Source organism: Pavona decussata, unplaced genomic scaffold (assembly GCF_977016875.1).
Source record: "Pavona decussata unplaced genomic scaffold, jaPavDecu1.1 SCAFFOLD_153, whole genome shotgun sequence".
Taxonomy (NCBI): domain Eukaryota; kingdom Metazoa; phylum Cnidaria; class Anthozoa; order Scleractinia; family Agariciidae; genus Pavona; species Pavona decussata.
This window is the reverse complement of record NW_028145565.1, coordinates 220,747-242,339: the sequence shown is the minus strand read 5'-3', so window position 1 is coordinate 242,339 and position 21,593 is coordinate 220,747. Positions and strand designations below refer to the sequence as shown.

The 21,593-nt window shown below is 38.0% G+C and overlaps 2 protein-coding genes and 1 long non-coding RNA gene across 4 annotated transcripts; all 3 read right to left on the bottom strand.

The window, feature by feature from the left end:
• Positions 1 to 1,241: 1,241 nt before the first annotated feature.
• Positions 1,242 to 3,564, bottom strand: LOC146466118 (ADP-ribosylation factor 6-like). The gene has a single exon (XM_085127705.1). The coding sequence runs from the start codon at positions 2,740 to 2,742 to the stop codon at positions 2,092 to 2,094; it is 651 nt and encodes a 216-aa protein (XP_084983831.1). The 5' UTR covers positions 2,743 to 3,564; the 3' UTR covers positions 1,242 to 2,091.
• Positions 3,565 to 3,808: 244 nt separating this feature from the next.
• Positions 3,809 to 4,028, bottom strand: LOC146466117 (uncharacterized). The gene is made up of 2 exons (XR_014868097.1): positions 3,947 to 4,028; positions 3,809 to 3,915 (listed from the first exon to the last, which is right to left on the bottom strand). It is a non-coding gene; the product is annotated as an uncharacterized LOC146466117 (long non-coding RNA).
• Positions 4,029 to 4,335: 307 nt separating this feature from the next.
• LOC146466116 (putative ATP-dependent RNA helicase DHX40) lies at positions 4,336 to 21,021 on the bottom strand. 2 transcript variants are annotated; one of them, XM_085127699.1, is made up of 16 exons: positions 20,718 to 21,021; positions 20,300 to 20,463; positions 18,919 to 19,170; positions 18,211 to 18,409; positions 16,280 to 16,379; positions 14,042 to 14,128; positions 13,141 to 13,212; positions 12,645 to 12,755; positions 10,493 to 10,573; positions 9,233 to 9,505; positions 8,224 to 8,326; positions 7,248 to 7,357; positions 6,643 to 6,715; positions 6,233 to 6,319; positions 5,665 to 5,821; positions 4,336 to 4,658 (listed from the first exon to the last, which is right to left on the bottom strand). In XM_085127699.1, exons 1-16 carry the CDS (start codon positions 20,959 to 20,961, stop codon positions 4,543 to 4,545), a joined length of 2,229 nt encoding a protein of 742 aa, XP_084983825.1. In that variant the 5' UTR covers positions 20,962 to 21,021; the 3' UTR covers positions 4,336 to 4,542. The 2 variants fall into 2 exon arrangements, with proteins under 2 accessions (XP_084983825.1, XP_084983826.1); XM_085127700.1 differs by lacking the exon at positions 20,718 to 21,021 and having other exon boundaries at positions 20,349 to 20,445.
• Positions 21,022 to 21,593: the final 572 nt, after the last annotated feature.

Genomic DNA, 21,593 nt, shown 5'->3' with positions numbered 1-21,593 from the left:
TATTCTCCAGCTCCACGGATTGGTCGCAAACCACCTCTAAGGAGCAACCAACGAGAACATTAAAGCAAAGTAGTTAAATTGTTGTTCCTTCATTCTCAGATCATGTTTGGCCTTTTCAAAGCTAACACAGTTGGATCTGTTGGGATTCTTTAGCTGAAAATTTAAACTGCCAAAAATTTTAGGGGAGGGCATCTTTTCCTGCTGTTGGTTTCTGAACATGTTAGCTGGCCTTTGTACGGACTTTTAACGACGCATTTACCCCTCCGAAAATGAAAAGGATAAGTTTTTCAGCGTTGCGAAAGTTTGAGATGACCTTTACCTAAATAAAACGCTAGTTTTTCTTCATATTCCAGAGGGTGGTTATGTCTTTTCGAACAGGTATACCAACGAAAAGGACTGTTGGGTTGTGCTACTGATCTATATCATCCGTTGCGCTGGGTGCCAGATGTTATTAGGTTTAGTAATTACCCGGGTGCCACGATCTCGCCTCACTGTCTTGGCTTTGTCAGCAACTTGCCAAGAGGCTGATCACAGTGAAAACACACATGAAAAACAGGTTATGGTAAATAATTGAACTAGCGTGGAGAATTACTGATTTTTCCGTTCTTGTGTAAGCGTATCGACAAAATCAAAACCCAGATAGCGATGTATGCTTGACTGTCCACAAATTTGCAAATCACTTCCAATCGATTTATTCATAAGTCCTAAGTGAAGAAGCTTGTGGAATCAAATGGATCATTTGAAAGTCTGATGATAGTGTCTACAAACTGTGAACGGAAACTTTTCAGTGCACTCAACTAATGCGATGAATTTTCCATTGTAATTTCCACAACGTTAATACAACCCTAACCCAAACGTTACACGAGGTTTCGTCTTAGGAAAAACTTTTCTAGACCCTTGTTTCTCTTTAACGTCTTCTCGAAACACAAATTAGTAATAGGGCCGGCAATTAATTACGTCTTACATGGTTGGTCGAGAGGACAAAAGATCGAACGACACAACAATGCTCCCAATCCTAAAAAACAATTGTACCTGCAGGTTATCGGGGTCCAGTGAAAATACGGCTTTTGAAGGGTGCAGGTCTACTGAACATTAATGAGCCTTCCATGTCCTGTTCCGTATTGGAAACTGGTTCGAAAGTTCACAGAAAACTCAGCCTTGTTGGGAACCGTTGCACTGGATGCACGACAGAAAAGAATGTGTTTTTAAGGACATCGTAGAAGAAGAGTGGTCAGATTTAGTTTTAAAGTTTATTTTTCGAAACACAAAGTCGCGCTAATTAACAGTGTGAAATGATGCGTCATAAATAATTTATACTTTTTGCACTACACAGTTTGAGAAAGTTGAGAACGTATATTTCACCACAGAAATTAAAGAACTTATGTACAAACGTTCTCTCTTTTTATTTACGTCGACATCGATTTAAATGTCTTGTTAAATGTAAAATACATGAAGCGTGAATGGTAAAAAAAAATTGCATATTTTTTTTTAAACGTTGGACAGGTATGTCGAATGTTGTACATGCGTGATCTGTCATGGAGTTCCTTGTAAACTCTTTCCTGCGTGTAAAAACTGTTGCCATAGAAAATGACTTAATACTTTTTGGTTCTAGTAAACATTTTCATACGTCGAATGAACATTTTAGGACAATTTCGATAAATGAATGTATATCATTGATATTTCGTGCTCTTAGCCCACGCGAAGCGTGAGGCGAATTTAATACGAATAATAAATATTATCATAAAATCATTGTACACAACACACTTAAACCATAAAACAGTGGAAATGGAAACATAACTGCTCGCTTGAAAACCAAAACTGTGTAAAACTTGTTCACGAAACGAAACGTGTCACCGAGTTGAAACTGAATTGTATCATGACAATTGCAGTTTCCGTAAGTGAATTTCAAAATCGACTGAACAGGGTTGAACAGGTCGGAACAGCTGACGAAACCGAACGTTTATATCGCAACATTTCTCAGTTCTTTATCGATCGGAAGTGAATAAAAATATGTAGATAATAATAAAGAATAAAGGACTTGTTGAATCGTTTTCTACACTATCTACCTTGCATTAAAATTCACAGTTTCCATCATAAAATATTGTTCACTGAATTACTGCGCGAGGCCGCCAATTTCCTCTTCCTTGGACGGCCGCTCTTCAAGTTTTTAAGGTCGGTCTTCCATTGTGCTATCATGTCGGATAAAACTCTAAGGCCTTCAATAATCCCATCTCCACAGACAGCCGAGCTAGGCTGAAGATACCACAAATGCCTTGAATTGAGATTTGTAAGCGACAACTTCGTTGTAAGTTCTAACGGCGCCGACGCGTTCGGTAAATCTTGCTTGTTTGCGAACACCAATATCGGTGCACCGTTGATTTGAGCACAGTTAACAAGATTGAACAATTCCTCCTTTGCTTCGTCTATTCTTTCTTCATTTGCACTGTCAACGACAAAAATAATCGCATCGGTGTGACGAGCGTACGCTTTCCAGAGCGGGCGAATTAGTTCCTTTCCGCTAACATCCCAAATTTTAAATCGCAAGTCTTTGCAAGGCCGAACTGTCTCCACGTTAAACACCGGAGTCGGAACGATTCTCTCTTTCCAATCTTTCCACTTGCTTCGATACAAAATGGCTGTTTTTCCGCTCTTGTCAAGCCCTAACATCACCACATGAAATGGTCTTCGAAACTTTATCCTTGGACGAAACCTCCGTACTGAAACAACCACCGTATTTCCCATAGCGTTATTCAGTCGTACTGAGAGGTCACCGGTAATATTTACCCTAAATTATACGTCAAGAGTGTTTCAAATCTTCTGCTGGATGTCAGTGGCCGAATTAATTTAGGGGTGTTTTCGGTGTAATGTTGCTAAATTTAACCAGCGAAACTGATCAAGACTAAAGTTTCGGCCATCCCTTTCGCATCAAAAACATACAGCGGTTCCTAATTATCGATTTTCATTGTGGAGTAAACGAACTTACTGCAATATGCAAATTTTATCTAATCTCGTTTATTTTTGTTGCCGGCTGTTTCGATTGGCTCGCAGATAAAACCAAAATTTCCCCATTGTCCGCGAACAAGCAGGATTTTGATGATCACAAACATGAAAACAATAACTTTGCGCAATGTTTCGCGGGAATTAAACACCGGAATCTAACGATAGTGTTGTTTACCTTCACTTTTCATGTCACGCTATCAGACTGCTCGCTTTCACATGTTACATGTCGTTTTAATATTCGTTGTATCGTAGTCAACCAATTAGTTTAATTGACCAAACATGAATTACGTCAAACAAATCGTACTCGCTCATTAAAATAACATTCCCGCACTAAATAACAAAGAAACTTCCGGGCCACTGTATAGTGTTGTGAATTGCGTATTAAATCAGTTTTGATTGGCTCTTTACGGGAAAACAATTCGCTTTCATAGCCTGGCCAGTTAATCGATAGAATCGATGATCAATGATAGGACTTCTTTTGATATTGATCGATTGGTGATTGATTTCCAATACCAATTGATAATAGACATCGATTACTCATTATGGACGCGACGGTGATATGAGTGTTCTTTACACGGGCTCATTTAGTAATCGAGCCCCCCCCCCCCCCCCCTGGGTATGTGCCGCTGGCCTCTCAGAGCCCCTGCCCTGTTATAGTCTATTTTGTGGCCAGTTATAGACCCCATCTTAGTCACTTTTGGGAAAATGTAATTTTTGCGATCCCAACTAAGTCACTTTCTATTTATGCATCTACTTTATCAATCCTTTAAATAGGTCATCCTAAAATGAATTGACACATTTTATTAAATTGAATAGAGAACACTTTACTTTTCACATACAGTACAACCATTCCTAATCTTCCTAGAATTTTCTTACCCCAAAAATCCAAAAATGTGCGACCCCATTCTAGTAACTCTATTGAAAATGCAACCCCATTCTAGTCAACCCAGTCGTGAAAATGCGACCCCATCCAGCGGCACATCCCCATTAGCCTCTTATAAGGAAGTAACCCCCCCGGGAATCGAGCCTAAAAGGAAATTCGCCGATGTTAATGTCAGAAACTGTGTTAACACTAAATTTAGACAAATAACCTTCGTGTGAACAGAAGAAAACACTGTAAAGACGTAAAGAAATAAATGCACTATCCCGCCATTCACTCCTGGACAAACTGTCGAAATGTATTGAAACGTCGTCGATTCCTTTGATCAACTGGAACAGTTCTCAAAATCGTTTCGTAAAATACCCCAACACAAACAGCAGATGGGAAAGAACTGCTCAATAGTTTCCATTTGAACTGACCACCTTGGACTACAGCATAATGAACAACACTACAGCTGTGCTCAACACCTCTCAGTACTTTTAATTTTCAGTCAAGATTTTTTACCCTGTAAGGTCTTACAAGTGTAAAGTCCTGACCAAATGGAAAATCAGTTCAAAGCAAATTATAATACAGTCTCTGTTGTGTTGTTGGAACTTCGCAAGTGACAGTCTTAGCAAGTAACCCCCTACATATCAAAGGACTACGCGTGCGACGTATTTTTTTTAAGTGGCCTGATGTTGATCACGTGCCTTTTTTCTCTCTAGGAAGCGCTGTCTTGCAGCTGTGATAGAGTCTTTTGTGTTTCGTTTTGTTATTTTAGCGGCTTCTCCGGTAGATTCTGATGAAAGAAGGGAAGAAAATAGGCTGATTTAGCAACAGAACCGGAACGTCAATTGACAACGGCGCGTGCTTAAAGAATGCCCATTTATAGTCGGAAAAGACACGCGTCCAAACTATTTCCACGCGCTCTCGCGTCCTCAAATGACGTTCCCGTTCTGTTGCTAAATCAGCCTAATGTTGACGTGAATCAAATGCAACTGAATCAAACCCTCACCATATATTTGGGGTTACGGTTGCCAAAACTGAGAATGTACTGTTGGATCTACACTCTTTTACAATCGTTTTGCACTGAGAATGTCTTATTTTGGAGCCGAGGTTGAACGTTATGTTTTGAACAATTTGAGCCTGAAATCGTTATTGAAATGTTCTTAAGTTACTCGTTATAGTATTTCCATAAATCTACGCGCACGTGAGACCAGGAACCGTACAAGATATCGTGCGAAACAGTTCTCGGAATTTGGGTTAACTGGACTCTATAGCTAAAGACTAACGTTCTACTGGTCATGGATATGTTCTTAGTATGTTCATAATATTTTGGTCAATCTCAGCCTCAACGTTCTTGTAAACAAAAATTTTGTTAAAAAGGGTGAAGTTTTATTGAAAAGCCAAGTTTCAATGGATATTTTTTGCCGGTGTTTTGATTTGACTGTATTCTTGTTCCCTCGTAAGGAAAGCTTGGGTCCGGCTGTTCGAAAGCCGATTAACACCGACGTTTTCATCTCGCTCATTAAAAATCTCGTTAATGGTCAGTAAAGAAAAAAGTAAGTCAAAATCTTGAATGATTGGGGAGGTCCTAAAAAGACGACTAGAAGTATTACTCCTCCCAAAATATCACACTGGAATCCCTCCCTTGCAACTATCTTGCGCCTTCTTTAGACTTTTTTTTAGAGAACATTGTTGTCTTCTCTCCACTGCCGGGATTCGCCATTAATACTCCTAAAGGTTCTGCTCATGCTAAACTTTACACGACCAATAAGACAAACCTGTCAATCTGGAAAACAAACCTGTTTCATGTCGATCGTGGTCACGTGCTGTTTTCAGTTTGCACTCATCTCCTTCGTGTTTACTGGTTGTTAGTTTACCTTCAGCCCAGCCTGACAATGAGTAACTATCTACTTCATGTAATCTGGGAAGGAGGTCTTTAACCCACTCGTATCGTATCTGAAGCGGAACAATGGAAGCTCAAATATATTCAGTGCATAAACGAATAACCCCAGAGTATATGTACTTACATGATAAGTCAACCATTCAGTTTACCAGTCAGTTCATGTGTCCATTCGCTAAATATGTCATTAAAAATTAAAATTCGGCCAGTCAGGAAGTCAGTCAACTAGCCATCAAGTTGATCTTCAGTTAGTCATCAGGTTGATCAGTTGGTCAGTGGGACAGCCGCCAACCAGCCAGTCAATCATTCCGTCCGTCCGTCCGTCAGTGAGTTAGTCAGGCAGCAGGTCAGTCAGTCTGTCCGTCAGTCATTCAGTCAGCCAGCCAACCAACCAGAGATAAATCTTAAAACGCCAATGAATTGGTAATTCATTTAAATTTGGTGAAAGCCAGTCTAGTGCAACTCACCGGACACACTGTTCTGACATAAATTTTCGACGTCCATATGATATCATGAAATATTATCCATTCCAGCTGATTCTCATAACCGAACAACTATAAAAAATTAGAAGACAAAATATCAACAGTTAAATACATATCAAAATTTGTTCCAGAGGGGAAAAAAGCTGATCTTATATTTGTTGAGCCTAACGCAAACTTCTCGGAAGGTTCTTGATCTCCGAGAACTTAATAAGCTTGCACTAATTTCGGTCAACAGACTTTTCACAGTCTTGGATGTGCTCAGTGCGTTGATTTTGTGATTAATGAAGTTTCACGAAAAAAGCTTTTATTATGAACACCAACTGAAAGAAGTGTCTCTGAAAAGTTGATAACGTAAACAGGAGCATTATATTCATCTGCATAACACCGGTCCTCACCGCAGAAGAAGGGTGGATATAAACTTGAGTACCATGCCCATCCATTGTTCGAAAACTGTTCCCACTGCTGCTTCTAGACGTAGAAAAAAGGTGCAGTTTGGTATTGGCACGTTTGAGATGGCCTATTTCATGTTACGAAGTTGGTGAGACTACTGTAAAAGCACCACTGAAAGTTTGTATTCCTCGATAAAGTGGACTTCTTTGGATGAAAGGCTAAAACAGTAATTTGGTCTAAAATGTTCACAAAAAAAAAACCTTTCTCTGGTAACAGGAGTAATACGTGCATACTTCGAGCAACGTCCATTGTCGCTTATGCTATCAACCACGTGTCTCAGAAATTAGTTGCCACCGCAAAAAGCAAGAAGTTCAGTCGAGTTTATATTTCACCATAAAATTACTAAGATGTCAAAAGTAATTAATATTGAATTTCTGCTAGGGAACATTGGGCACATAAATTTTGGATCCAGTAAGTTACCAAGACTTTCGAGAGATGGGTCTAATTAATTTTGTTTTCGAACTAACGTGTCCATAGCCATGCAATCTGTTTTTTTGTGTTGTGTTGTTTCGTTTATTTCTGGTACAAATGAACTTAAAACATGGCTCACTTTCGTGCGACATTACAGAAGTATCCGCCACACAAGGCTCTTCTGAGCATTTCTTTGGAGTTTTTCCTGGTGTCATCTGTAACTTGCTTTGGAAGAGAATGTTTATTGACCTGTAAAAACAGGAGAATAATGAAGACAGTGTGAAAACAAAGACATGGCAACGGAGAAGTTTGAACAACTTTGATCTTTGACACATACTGTAGGTATCTTTTTGGGGTCAATCAAAATCTATTGTTTCAATTTCCGCGCGGTCAAAAAGCGAAAAACGCACGCACAAAACCCCATGCGGAAAACGCTTGCTACGCAGGCTAATATTTAGTTGAGAGTTGTACAACCAAAATCAAATTAACCACTCTAGTCAATCGTGGCAGACATAAAGAACACAATGAACCAATTAGAAATCGAAGATAATACAAGTAAATGAGCAAAACATGAGCAAGTAATTCATGAAAACGTTTGGAGTTTGCTGCGTGATTAGCGATGGCCAATAGTGCCGGTTTTCAGAATGATGTATTATTCTATAAAGTGACACAGGCATACTCGGAAAAAAGAAATCCGAGTGCTCTTATCAGGAGTCGAACCCAAGACCTTCCGATAACTAGTTGGGATGCTCTACCACTGAGCTTCTTTTTTCGAGTATGCCTGTGGCACTTTCTAGAAAAATACATCATTCTCATTCGTTCACCAGGCTTGAAATATACTGTCACATTTATTTCATAGTGCCGGTTTCCGATCAACTAAAAGTGAACTTGAAAAGCGCTATAACTAAGAAACGCTGTGTACGAAGTTCTATAGCTCAAGAAACGAATGTAGGAGTTTTTATTGAAAGAATTCTGAATTGCTCAAGTCGCACTTACGCAGCACTATTTTTTATTTACTGTGTTTTCGAGGTGACCTCTTTATATAAGCCTGATTAATGATCTTTGATTAATGTTTTTTTTTTTATGACAATGATGATGATATCTGTTAAACTTGCCTGTCTCTGTAAAATTGTTTCCAGTTGATGATGAATATTGTACGCCATTTTAAGTGTTCTCCAGTGAATAAAATGTTCACGACACCAGCGCGGGGGTGACGAGCTGCAACAAATGACACAAAATAATCTAGTTAACAGATACTAAACACAATGTAACGAAGGTGAACGGTCAATACACTTTCTTAACTTTTTTTCATTAAACTAAAACCACTGTCATATAAACCAGCTGGTAGGTGTTTCTCAAGCTCGTATTTTTGTTTGGAAAAGGAGCATCTCAAAACGCATTTTCAAAAAAAAAAAAAAACATTTTCACTCGACATATACGCTTTTATACGTATTCACTGTATGTAAACGTTTGGCAATGATCGAAGACACTTTTGCTAGACGAAAACCTGCTCCGATGTTGTACAGCGTCGTTTACCAAAATCTCTTTTGCCATCGTGTATTGATCACTTGGTTTTCACTGACGTGGTTGGAAAATCAAAAATATCTCCATTCCTACCGTCCAAAACGTAAACGATAAATTTCTTTTTTTCTCTCTCTCTCTCTCTCTCTCTCTAAAATATCCACTTTGTGTTGCATTTTTGAAAATCTCCGTTTTCCATCGTTTACGCCTATAAACTGTACGATTAAAGTACTACCATTTGGAGTTAAAAACGTTCAAACGGATGCGAGACGAAGGAGGGGCATCTCTGTTGAAGTTTCCATCCACACACGCACGAGCGAGCGGCGTGTCCTCTGTTGAGGTGTTGGGATAGAGATCGGAAATCTATCCAAACCCCCGAGCCGCGGGGTCTTTTGTAAGGTACAAATGAGGTCGGGAAACAGGCCACTGTTGTTTGAACCTGCACAAGTGCAGTTTGTCCGTTTTAATCGGTAAAACTTTGAAGTACTTATAATAAATTAAGTAAGCAACTTTAATTTGGCAAGGTAACTAATTCAGCTAAATGGGTGGCAGCCAGTGGGTCCCACACAACGCAGTGCTTTGCTTTGAAAAATCACAACTAACCTGGAGTGACATTGTCTGTACACGTACAAAAGCGTTGCAAAGTCGTTTGTTCCGCCGGCTTCCTCGGCAAGCTTCTTATGAGTCTGTGTTGCTAATGACAAATTCTTTTTTCCACCTGGGGTCACAAAGACATTTTCTACCGACAACATTGAAGCTACTGGAAGAATGAGAACTTCGCAACCAAGGCTGGCCGAGAGGATAACGGTCCTGGAGAGCCCTGGAGAGAGGGGGAATTCTGTCATTTGGCGACCAAGGGGAGTAACATTTCCACCACTAGAACAGAAAAAAGAAGGACGTTTTATAAAGGACGTAAACATATCCACATTTAAAGTGAGTTGAAATATTCGCGACGACGTTTGAAAAATGCGAATTCATTTTAATAGGGACATTTCCGCTGTCGTCGCCGTCGTCGTTGCTAAAGCAACCTAACGACGACGGCGACCACAACGCCGCAAAACAATAAGTTTTAATGAGCAAAAACAATCGCCCTACACATGCGTTTTAAATTTTGGTACATTTCGTTGCTGTCTTCTGCAAAACAAATACGAAATCTGACCAAATTCAAGGTTTCGTGGAGAATGTGAAAACAAGACGGTGAATTTTTCATTTTTCTTTTTTTGACTTGAACGCGACACTTTTTAACTTGAACGCCGATTCTGTAAAAGTTGAAAATTTTGAAATAATCGTGAGGTAGCACAAATGAAATAAAGTTGTATTTTCAGGTGACGTCGACGACCGCAACAACATTAGTTTTAGGCCCCGTTCAGACTAGGTGACCGTGTCCGGTTCTCGGCCGGCACTGGCGCCTAGTCTGAACAGGGCCTCAGTTAGCAAACACTGGCTCTGCATGTGCGTTACAAACTTTGGTACATTTTTTTTGTCGTCCTCTGCAAAACAAGGACGTGAAATCACCACATTCAACGTTTTGTGGAGAACTTGAACGAATGATGATTTATTTTCCTGTCCCTAAATCTGAACTTTAAAGCCGCCCCTACGACGTTAGCTCCTGGATAGTTTGGCCACATCATGATTTCGCAAACTAAATGAGCAGAAGTTATCGCAAATTTATTCAGAAAACGTAAATGTAATTTTTAAGTTCCGTTTTCGTTGACTTCCTCGTCGTCGTCTCTGCTTAAGGTCCCTAGTCATGGTACAAAAGCACATCCATATTGAAATTATAGATGGACGGATGGCACTGCTGGAAAGGATGGAACAAGCAAACTGTTTGGTGAATCAACTTGAAGGTGGAATTGGTCTTACCTGTCTAGTGCACCATAGAAATACAGTTGCTTCAATGCTTCCAAAATCATTTTCTCTTCAGGTGGATCGATGTACTGAAAGCTGTTCAAAACACATTGTCAACTTGGACATGAATGCAAACCGGCAACAAAGGTGGTAAAATTATCAATTTGCTTTTGGACTGACTGTAGTTATAGGTACATATATTGACCGACAAGTAAATGTTTTCTAAAGGCCTGGCTAAACTAGGAAACATTGTTTCTTGTTATGTTTCCGGGGTGGCTAAATTAGCTGAAAGCAAACAAAATGTTTTGCTGCCCCGGTAACTAAACGAAACGAAAACAAAGGGTTACGCATGCGGATTATAATAAACTGACTTAACGAGCGGCACTGGAAACTAGTCAACATTGCTTTCGTGGTGGCTAAATGGGAAACATATGTTTCGGTAGCAAAAATTTGTGTCCGGGAAGCAAAAATGTTTTTGACCTGAGGCAAAACGTTTTCTTGTTTACGAGCAGGAAAATTTGTTTCCGCAACGTGTTTCCCGCGCGGAAACATTACGCTCGCCAACAGAGAGTGGTGGTTGATGGAGTGGTTACCAGTTTTTTCAACATCAACAGGGGGGTTCCCCAAAGGAATGTGCTTGGACCCTTATTGTTTACTATCATGGTTAATGACATCAAACCCGTAATCCCCCAAACCCTACTGATCAAATATGCTGATGATATCACAGCAAGTGTGCCTGTGACAATTGGCCTCAATCACACTGATTCATCACATCAGAAAGTAGCAAACATCAAACGTTGGGCTGATGATAACCTGATGAAGCTGAACAAGAAAAAGACCTTTGAGATGGTTGTTAAGGGTAATACCAGGATGCCCCTCCCAGAGTCCATTGATGGAATAGCTAGGAAGAGTGAACTAAAGCTGTTAGGAGTTACAGTCAATGAAGATCCATGTAATTGGGACACTCAATTCGAAAATATGCCAAGCAAAGCGAGTTCTAGACTGTACATTCTTGGAGTTTGTAAATACTACGGCTAACACTGCTGTTTGACAGCCTGATAATGTCCCTTTTCACCTATGCGATTGAGGTAAATATCTATAGTAAATCTCTCTCCCAAATTGATAGGTTTTGCGAGCGGGCTCTACATTATCGCTATACCTATAACTGATCTAATTACTATACTAAAGATAGGCTACTATGGGATAAGATAACTGCTGATAATACTCATCCCCTTCATGAACTGCTTTCACTCCAGAGATCAAGAAGCCTTAGGAAAAAGGGACACCCTTACATCCTGCCACGTGTCAGAACTGAACGTCATAAACGCTGTTTTGTGAATGGATGCCTTTTCAATTTTATCTAACAGTCTTTGCACATTTGTTATATGAAATTGTAAGTCCAGACATATGACTCTGGGCATGTTTCTTTTGGCATTTGTTAATAAAAAATTCATTAAACTTGGAAACATTTGTCTCTGTAACAATGTTTCCGCAACAAGGTTTCTTAGTTTAGCCAGGCCTTAACCAACTGAAAGCTATGAATAGAAAAATCACTTCTAATTTGGAAATCAACAGCATTAGAAAACAACAAGAGCAGGAGAATAACTATCACTGCTTTTGGTCAGTGGTAACTAGCCAATAAGCACATGGAACTTAGCCATACCGCAAACTGTCGCTTATAAGCCCTGGGCTTATACAACTTCGTAAGGGGTTTTAGATGGGCTTATAAACGGAGGGGCTTATATCTGAGGGGGCTTAGAACCAGAACAAAAACCGTTTCAAAACGAGCTATAGCAGTGTTGATCGAAATACGTTTTTCATTTACTGTTTTTTAATTAAGCTTTAAAACGTCATAACAAATCGAATTCACTTCAGTATTTGGAACAAAATTAAAACAAAAAACATAAACTAAACTGGAACGTAACAAAACGAAAGTTCAGACTTTTCTCTTGAAGTTCATCTTTGCTATGCAATTAATAATAATAATAATAATAATAATAATAATAATGATAATAATAAAAATAATAATAACGCACATGGCAGTGGGCAAGACACACAAGTGAACTAAAAAATTATGGGAGATGATTTTAGCAGGCAAACTACTAGTTATAATGTTGATCTGTAAAAATAAATGAATTTAGGCTTTTATTTTGTGAAAGGATCTCACCCTAAAACATTGTGTATTCCCATGGATTTTAGGTAAAGTATCACATGACCCAGGCTTGTCCTCTGTATTTCTGGAGTTGTTTCTTCAGTCATTGCTGTCTCATAAACCTCCCTATTACAGAAAACAGATAGAATGCATGGATGCCATGATTTGTTTTTTACATTAAGCAATTTCCAGAACATTCAAACAAAAAGTCCTTTTGGAACTTCTCTAAAATTCTAAAGTAGTAATATTTATAATAATATTTATTAGTTATATTGCACTTTTTCTATAAAAATAACCAAAAGCACAGTGCATTAAATTGTATTAAAGTGTAACTGTGAAAGCTACAGCGGTACCTTCCCGTGGTGTTATTTTTAACTACATGTATTAAATTATTATTTTCTGAACAAAAAAATACTGTAAGAACTATTACAAAACACAAACAAACAAACAAAAACAACTCTTGAAATCTCAACAGCAAAAAACCAGGCAAATATTTTGCATAATAACATACTTTGAGAAAAGTCTGAAGCATTTGCCAGGAGCAGTCCTTCCAGCCCTTCCTGTTCTTTGAATTGCTTCAGACCTGAAATATATGCAAGTAATTTAATAAAATATTATTCCTTTTACCACATGACTCACAACTTTTATAATTTAGTAATAACAACTGCCATTTTATTCTATTATAGAGAAACTTAATTTATTTATTTATTTATTTATTTTATTTTATTTAGTTATTTGTTTATTACACTTTATCTTATCCATGTACAAATTTTAATTCAACTCAATAAATATTGAATTCTCACACAACCCCACAAGCTTTTAGCTTATCATAGGTTTATTGATTGATGCATTGATGGATTGATTGCCTGCTTGGTGATTGCATTAATAAGCTTGATTAAAGGGTTGTTGCATTACAAAGATTGCTTGATTGCCTGAGGGTTGTTACATAAACTAACAGCAATGGTAAGGTTGTAAAAACACTGTGAAACATCTGAGTCTTTAACAATTCTTGAAAGTCACCTTTATAACAAGTTTTTTGAGAGATTAAAAATTATTGATCACTTTTGATTAGTTTCATTGTAGTGATGCTATTATATTTGTTAATTTTTACTTATTCTATTTAGTTTTATTTATTTCTTCCTTTCATGTATATTAGGTATTATGTTATGCTTAGTAGAGGGCCACAGGGTTATCTGCGTAAGATGTCATGTGTTACCCTCTTTAAATAAATTCTCCTACTTACTTACTTATAAACAGGATTTTCAGAACGAAAATGGCTTGTGAGAAATGTAAGCATCCTTGTGTGATCAAATCCAGCATAATATTATGACAACTAATTATGCAGTGAATAACCCATTGCAACATATACAAGTAACTGTCAACAGATTTCTTTAATACAACATTAATCTAACCTGGATATTAATACAACATTGAGAGAATCCAGTCTTGTGCGTGGATTGTAAGATAACTGCTTTACAAAGCCACTGTCCACAACATACCTGTAAAACACCAAGACCAAGCTTATTATGAAACTTACTGGAACCCAATGGTCAGAGCATGTAACTCATGTGTGGAAGCTGTCAAAGGTTTGATCTCTTTGGGGACTCAAACTGTCAAGAGCCATAACCAAGAGTGCGCAATCAATACCTTATTCTTCTTAACAAATAATGCTTTTCATACTTATCACCTGTACTGTAAATTTTTTTGTATTTATTAGTCCTCATTTCATATTCTCTTCATATTTTATCTGTTGAAGACAACAGGATGGTCGTCGAAAGCTCATACCTTTTAAGTTTTCAACCAGAGAACGTTTTAAATTTTTAGTTATAAAATATTTAATTGTTACGGGGGATGCCCTTAGGGTAGACTGCATCAAGGTTTTTGTCACATATCCTTTTCTTCATCTTAGTCACAAATTGTAATGAATAAATTAATTAAACCTGGATTAAACTCTGCTCTCTCCTAGAAGAGATATTTTTGTCACCTATTGTTGCCATTGTCTTCAACAAAAATGGGTCAACCAGAATCCATTATTTGCACGTATACAGCTATAATTTTCAATTAACGTTGTCGGTTCAAAGCATGAAGCTAAAAGACAAGACCGAAAGTTTACGTGGGATTTTTTATGAATAAATTCATTAAAATCAGTCATGCCTGGAGAAAACAATAGGTTGTAATTAGCAGTACAATGACCTGCACGTGCAAGGATGATTTTGATGAAATTATTCATAAAAAATAATCCCACAAAACATTGCGGTCTTGTCTTTTAGCTTGATTTTAATCCGACAAGGTTAATTGAAATAGCTGTATTTATAGGTCTTACTAGGGCTGAGAAAGAAGACTTTTGGTGTGTGCTTAATCTTGAGTTTAAATTAAATGGCCACACTGATTATACGTCTCAAGACTGTAACAGGCTGTTTCCAGAAAGAAAACAAAACTTTTTGAAGTGATGAATCAAAAGAATAAGTTCTAAGAAGTACTCAACAGTTTAAAAGGTGGAACTTGGAGAGATGACAGCAGAGAAATTACGCTTTGAGGGACAGATTGCTGGGACAGATCAGATTGTGAAGCAAACCCAAAAGGTCATATTAAGAGAGGGTTCATAATTTATGCAGGGGAGCTATGACGATTTTGAGGGGGCGGGGTCATGATTTTTCAGCGGTAGGTTTAAGGGGGACTATGGAAAATTCTTGCCAAAGTAGAACAAGGCAAAAGAGGGGTGGGGGGGGGGGGGGGGGGCAAAGGAAAAATTGCTGTTAAAAATGTTATGTTTTCATCATCTGTTTATATGCCCCTTGATCGTTCTGTCAACAAAGTTTCTTTCATATAATGTTCCGTATATTTTTTGGAACTCATTTTAATGAGGATGAAAATTCTATTTCAATAAATGGTAAACTCACACTGATACTCGCTCGATCTCTTAGAACTGTGTTTTCCAGGAGCTCCTGTGTTTACTTAAGGTTACCGTATACTTTTAGACATGTCTCGCTTCCAAGCGATGTAGCAAGGCTGGTTTAAACTACATGTACCTTAACCCCTACATCAAATTAAAGCTTATAGTTCTGTAACTTTTCACTGAAATTGAAAATGGCAAAATGCAGACACATTTTAAGCACTTTGGGCCCAGAATCTGAGAAGCAAATTAAATTAGCGAAAAATAAAATTTGCTTTGACTTGAAGCTTTCAAAAGGTGATTCGGACACTCGCATTTAGAGGTCGTGAAAAATTTGTGGTATAGTTTGATAGCCAGTTCTATAAACTTTAATTTGATATGGGGTTTAGGTATCTACAGTTTAAACCAGGTGCGCTACATCTTGTTACGTGTCATACCAAGAGGGTGCGATATTTGATAAATAAAGAGTAAGAAAAATAACATTGATTCCATAACCAGTGGTGGGCCCAAACCTTCAGGTAACTGGGAGGCCCATTCCTACATGTAATGAACACTCAACTTCCTTCTCTTTCTTTAACAAAATATCTTGGTGCCGCAACACTATGGGCTTCAGTTTAGGTCTAAAAAATTAGGTGAGCTGGGCCGGAGGTTGGGGCCTGCAGAGCTTAGTCCCCCAGATCTGCTACTGATAACACAAAATTTGTTCTGCAATGTCCAGAAAAGGAGCTGATCTTGAGACTGCATCCTTTTTATTTACCTGATCCCTTCAATGGTGAGTGATGTGGCTGCAATGTTTGTAGCTACTACTACTTTTCTTACAGATGGACTGGGAGGATCAAACACTCTTTTCTGTAATTCTGTGAAAAAAAAGGAATGAGAAGTTCCCTCTCAGTCATTAAATTAATCGACTGGAGAACCATGTGTGGTGTCTTCATCTCCAGACATTAAGAGGAAAATTCATGTGGATAATTTTTTAACAAGATGCTGTTGGCCGGACCACATGTTTCAACTTTCTATGACTGTAAGACACACGTGGAAGACATCCGAGTGAACAGAGGGGTCCCTACAGTGAGCTTAGAAACTTATAATAAGCAATTGGAAAGAAAACTGTCTTAGCCTTTTCAAGCTCTCTAAAGTTTAAATGGCTAAACTCACTGTGGGGATTCTAAATTTGCTCTTTCATCAGAGGTGAACATTTTGTGGTACGTTTGCTTTCACTTTGATGAGTGTACAACTACAACTTCACTAACAGAGTACATGTCCATAATCCACGTAATTTTCAATGTTAATTTTCTGCACAGTGACTGTGTAAATTATGGCTCTGTGGTAGTGTGACATAGGGCATTTATGTAGGGATTTAATTAAACTTTTAAATTAAATTAAGACTTAAAGTAACTGTCCAGTGTTCATTTCAGTGAGGTGTTATAAAGTGAGAGTTATGTCCATTCAATGCCCAGGTTAGACAAATAGTGGCCAATGTAATTGGCATCACACAGATGACATACAGAATTATACAAAGCACACTGTTGATTGATCATGGGTGGCTTAGAAGCCGTAAACTTGGTGATAATCTTAAAGTGCAGGAGCCTAAGCCACCCATAATCAATCAACAGTATGTTGTGTATAATTTTGTGTGTCATCTGTGTGATGCAGATTACGTCAGCTACACCAACACATTGATGAGCATCGGTTCTCAGCCATCGGGAAACACCTGAAGAATGATCACCAAGTTGACAATTGGCGACCTGACAAGCTACTTCACCATCACCATCCCAGGGAAAGCTTGATTGTTTAATCTTTGAAATACTGTGGATCCACAAGGAAAAACCAAGTCTATAAACACCCAGTCAGACTCCACTCGCACAAAACTATTAATTGTCTAACCTATTGAATGGACATAACTCTCACTTTATAACACCTCACTGAAATGAACACTGGACAGTTACTTTTAGTCTTAATTTAATTTATTCTATTCACACCTTTACTTTCTGTATAAATTATCTTTTCTGTTACATTCTTTACTTGATAATGGTGCCAAGATGACACTGAAACGTCGTTCCATTTTTTCGCTTATTTTCATAGTCAACTGTATTCCTAAATTTAATCTTATCAAAATTTTTAAACAAGTTTAACTTTTGAAATATACTGAAATTGCAGTCAGGAATGGACATAATGTAATCTAAAATGTGTACGACACTGACTTTTAAAACGTTAAAAACCAAACGTTTATAAAAAACTTAAGTTAAGTTTTTATAAACGTTTGGTTTTTAACGTTTTAAAAGTCAGTGTCATACACATTTTAGATTACATTAAGTTTTACTTTTATTTTCCTCTGTCTAAGATTCACTACAAAGGAAAATAAACATTAAATGGGTTTGTTATTTTTAAATATCTAAAAAAAAATTCAACCACAATGTCTAAATAGGTGCCAGTAAAGAAAATATTACATGCATGGGGTGTTGGACTAGCATCCCATCCTGAAGAAGGAGAAGTTGATTATTCTATTTTTATTTTATTTTTATTTACTTCACACTACAGTAACCAGGTTAGCTCCACTGTATCAACCACCAGTGGCTTGATTGCAACCTTAGCACTTACCAACCATATTACACTAATCTTAAAAGTGTAGCCCCACTGAACACCCCATTTAGCTCATCACAAATCAATATAAAAGTCAAACAAGTTTACCTGTTGTCATGGATCCATACAGAGGTAAAATCAACATAGACTCAACCTCACTGTAATGGACATCATGTCTGTAATCCACCTTCTCTGCAACCTCAAACAGCCTGTCACATGCATGTTCAATTTCTTCCCGGCCAGTTAGGAAAACTAAAATGTCTCCAGGAGGCTCCTCAAGATGGATTCTCATTACTGTCTCCACAGCCTGCAAAATGAGATCAGGTACAGTATCAAAAACAAAATACAGTTCTAAATTTGAAGAAAAAAACTTCCAAGTAGAGTATTGGTATCCCTTTTGTATAGGTCACTTGCATTTTCTAGAAAAGTAATAACTTAAAGCTATTTCCTGTTTATTTAACAGTTTGTTAAAAAAAAAATGCCACAAAGTTACTTACATGACAACCGGTCTCTGTGCAACACACGTGCCAAATTAGAGCTTATTTGGAGCAATTTTGATTTTAAGAAAAAAAAAAGACACATACACCTCTCTTGCCCAAAACCTTTCAATTGTATGTCATCAAAATCATAAAATCTGATCATGCAAAGCACCTAAAGTGGTCAATAATACTTGGAATTGTACATTACAAATTTTATGATAGTCCCAGAAGAATGCCTACCTCATTGATTTACATGAACAGTGTATAGTGTTGTGTCATTTGATGGGGTATAAACTATGTGAAAGGTTGTATGATTTCTTGGGGGCAACAGACTTACTCGCTTGAGATAACTGGGTGTCTGCAAGTCCTTAACACCAACATAATCCAGGAAGATACTTTTGACTGGAAAACAGCGACCAGGAATTTCAAAGACTGGGCAGCCACCAAGGAATTCTGAAAACTTTTCATGATTTAAGGTGGCTGACATGATCACAACCTTTGGTACATGTAGTTTGCTAGGTTGATCTTTGCTGTGTGATCTTTTTCTGTGACTGTGAAACAACTTCCTCACTAAACCAAAAAGTATATCCTGAAACAAAAGAGTAACAGAGTGTAGTTAGGTTAAGCATAACTGCTTACTGGGTTCTGAATTCTAGTCATCATGATTGCCACAAAGCCATATCAATTAAACAAGATGATATTTACAGGAAGAAATTAAAGAATGAGACAGCTGAGAATACTTATTTAGATCCTAACCATTTCAGAACATGCTGATGAAACGGAAGTTATCCTTTATTGTGAAAGAGGTCATTTACATGCAGGGTTTTGGCTGAGATGGTCATTAGACAACCTGGTACAACCACATTCACAGCCAGGCGATTTTTTTTGTGCCTGATCCTCAGTTGGCCTTTAATGGCATCCTTACCACAAAACTAAATCTACATTTTTTGTACCATATTGAAAAAGTATAAATTCCAGATGTCTTCTGCATATAAGAGTCCAAACAACACAACAGTTTAATGGTGGACCTATAGCTATAGTTTCTAATTACTTCAATCAGAACAACGAAGATCAAAATCCCTTTCAGATCAAAAATCACATACAGCCACAGTAACAATACAAGTACACCAACAATGTTGACGCACACAGTGCTTTTAAACCCCCGTTTTTTAAAACAATGAAAATAGTGCGTAGCTAGTTTGACACATTGCCTTATGAAGAATAGCAGAAATGGATCAAATACCACAACCCCAGGGAGGGGGGTACTCCCCTATATGGCCTATACGGGGACTTGCCGCTGGATAGTGTATGGTTTTTGGCCTCTCTGCCATGAACAGGGTATATAATAATTTCAAACGAGTCTGCCCTGGACCCTTCCTAGACAGGGTGTGGTTGCAAGACTGTCGTCAGGTATTTGGCAATCCGAAATCAGAGACGTTAGTCTGTATTTGTTTTAGTGAACAATGCTTCACGTTGATTGAGTTTCCACTCAAGGTTCACCGCTGTTAATGCGAAATTTTGGGACAAGAGCTAGATGTTGTCCTTTGTCCTAAATAGGGTCTTAAAATAAAGGACATTGTCCTACACAGGGTAGGTATTTTAGGTTTCAAACCCCCAGCGGCACCCCTATACCCAAACATGGGTCAAGTGCCGCCCCGGCACCACAACCCACATCATTATTTACTAATAGATGGCAAAGAAAGATTATCAACACGTACAGTGTCCAAACTTCTTTCATGAGCTTCATCTAAGATGATGACACTGTACTTGCTAAGTGCAGGATCATCAAGAAACTCTCTCAGCAAGCAGCCATCAGTCATGTACTTGATAACGGTTTTATCACTTGTGCTGTCATCAAACCTCACTTGATAACCAACAGTTTCTGCATGGAAAATAAAAGTTTATAAAACTTTATCATAAGTGAGTTCAAATTATAGAATACAGGGCCACGTTTTGATACTTAAGTAGCTCAAGTATAGTGTGTCTGTCTCCTCACTATATATTGTGTAAAAAAATGGCCAATGAATCAGACTGACTGACTTCATGCAGGAATGTATGTCAATGTGAGTACACTGATCATGACTATAATAAAATAGCAAACAGTGAAACTGTCTGACAGACTGACAGTCTACTGACCTCCTAACCGACATTTCATTTCTTCTGATACGCGTGCGGCTACTGAAATAGCAGCGATACGTCTTGGCTGCGTCACTCCAATCATTTTCCCTGGTGAAGTATGCCCAGCTTCACGAAGATACTGTGGAAGCTGTGTTGTCTTCCCGCTTCCTGTTTCGCCAACAACAACAAGAAAAGCATTTTCTTCCACCGCATTTACTAGTTTTCTTCTATAATCCCGGATTGGTAACTCAAATTTGTCCATCTTGGAAGACTTTGAGCTCAAGAATTGGAAGGTAATTATTTTTCCTTTATTATTAAACGTAAGAACAGTCGAGAGAAACTGGGACAAATTCACGTGACAAATCGGACAAAAAATCCCGCAAGAATTCCCGTGAGTAATCCCGCATATAAACCCGCAATGCAAACCTGAGAACAGATTTTTTCAGATTTCTTTTTTAGTTATGCAGTATTTCAATAGTTTACTAAAAAAGGAAAAAACGATACATCACAAAAGTAACATAAAGACAACATTAAGTTACATAAATCACCAAAGGTAAAATGTGCGCAGTGACCAAAGGAACTTTTTTTAGGCTTCGAGTTGATAACTGCCACGTGCAGCTAACTGGCCTATCAAAAAGTAGCAAAAAACAAAAGAGTGCATAAAATCATACTACAATTTTTACATAAAAAACAATAGAAAGGATAATTAATAGTGAGGGCAGAGAAATAAAAAAAACTGGCCCTAAGTTTGACTGAAACTATTCGAGACTTCCTTTCACGAATTCTCCCGAGCATCCGGTTGTCGGTTTATTGCGCTTTTTCTACTTTCGTGGTCAATCGGCATTTCTTGCCGGCAACTGACCTAATACGAAATGCACGCCACCTAGGATTTTC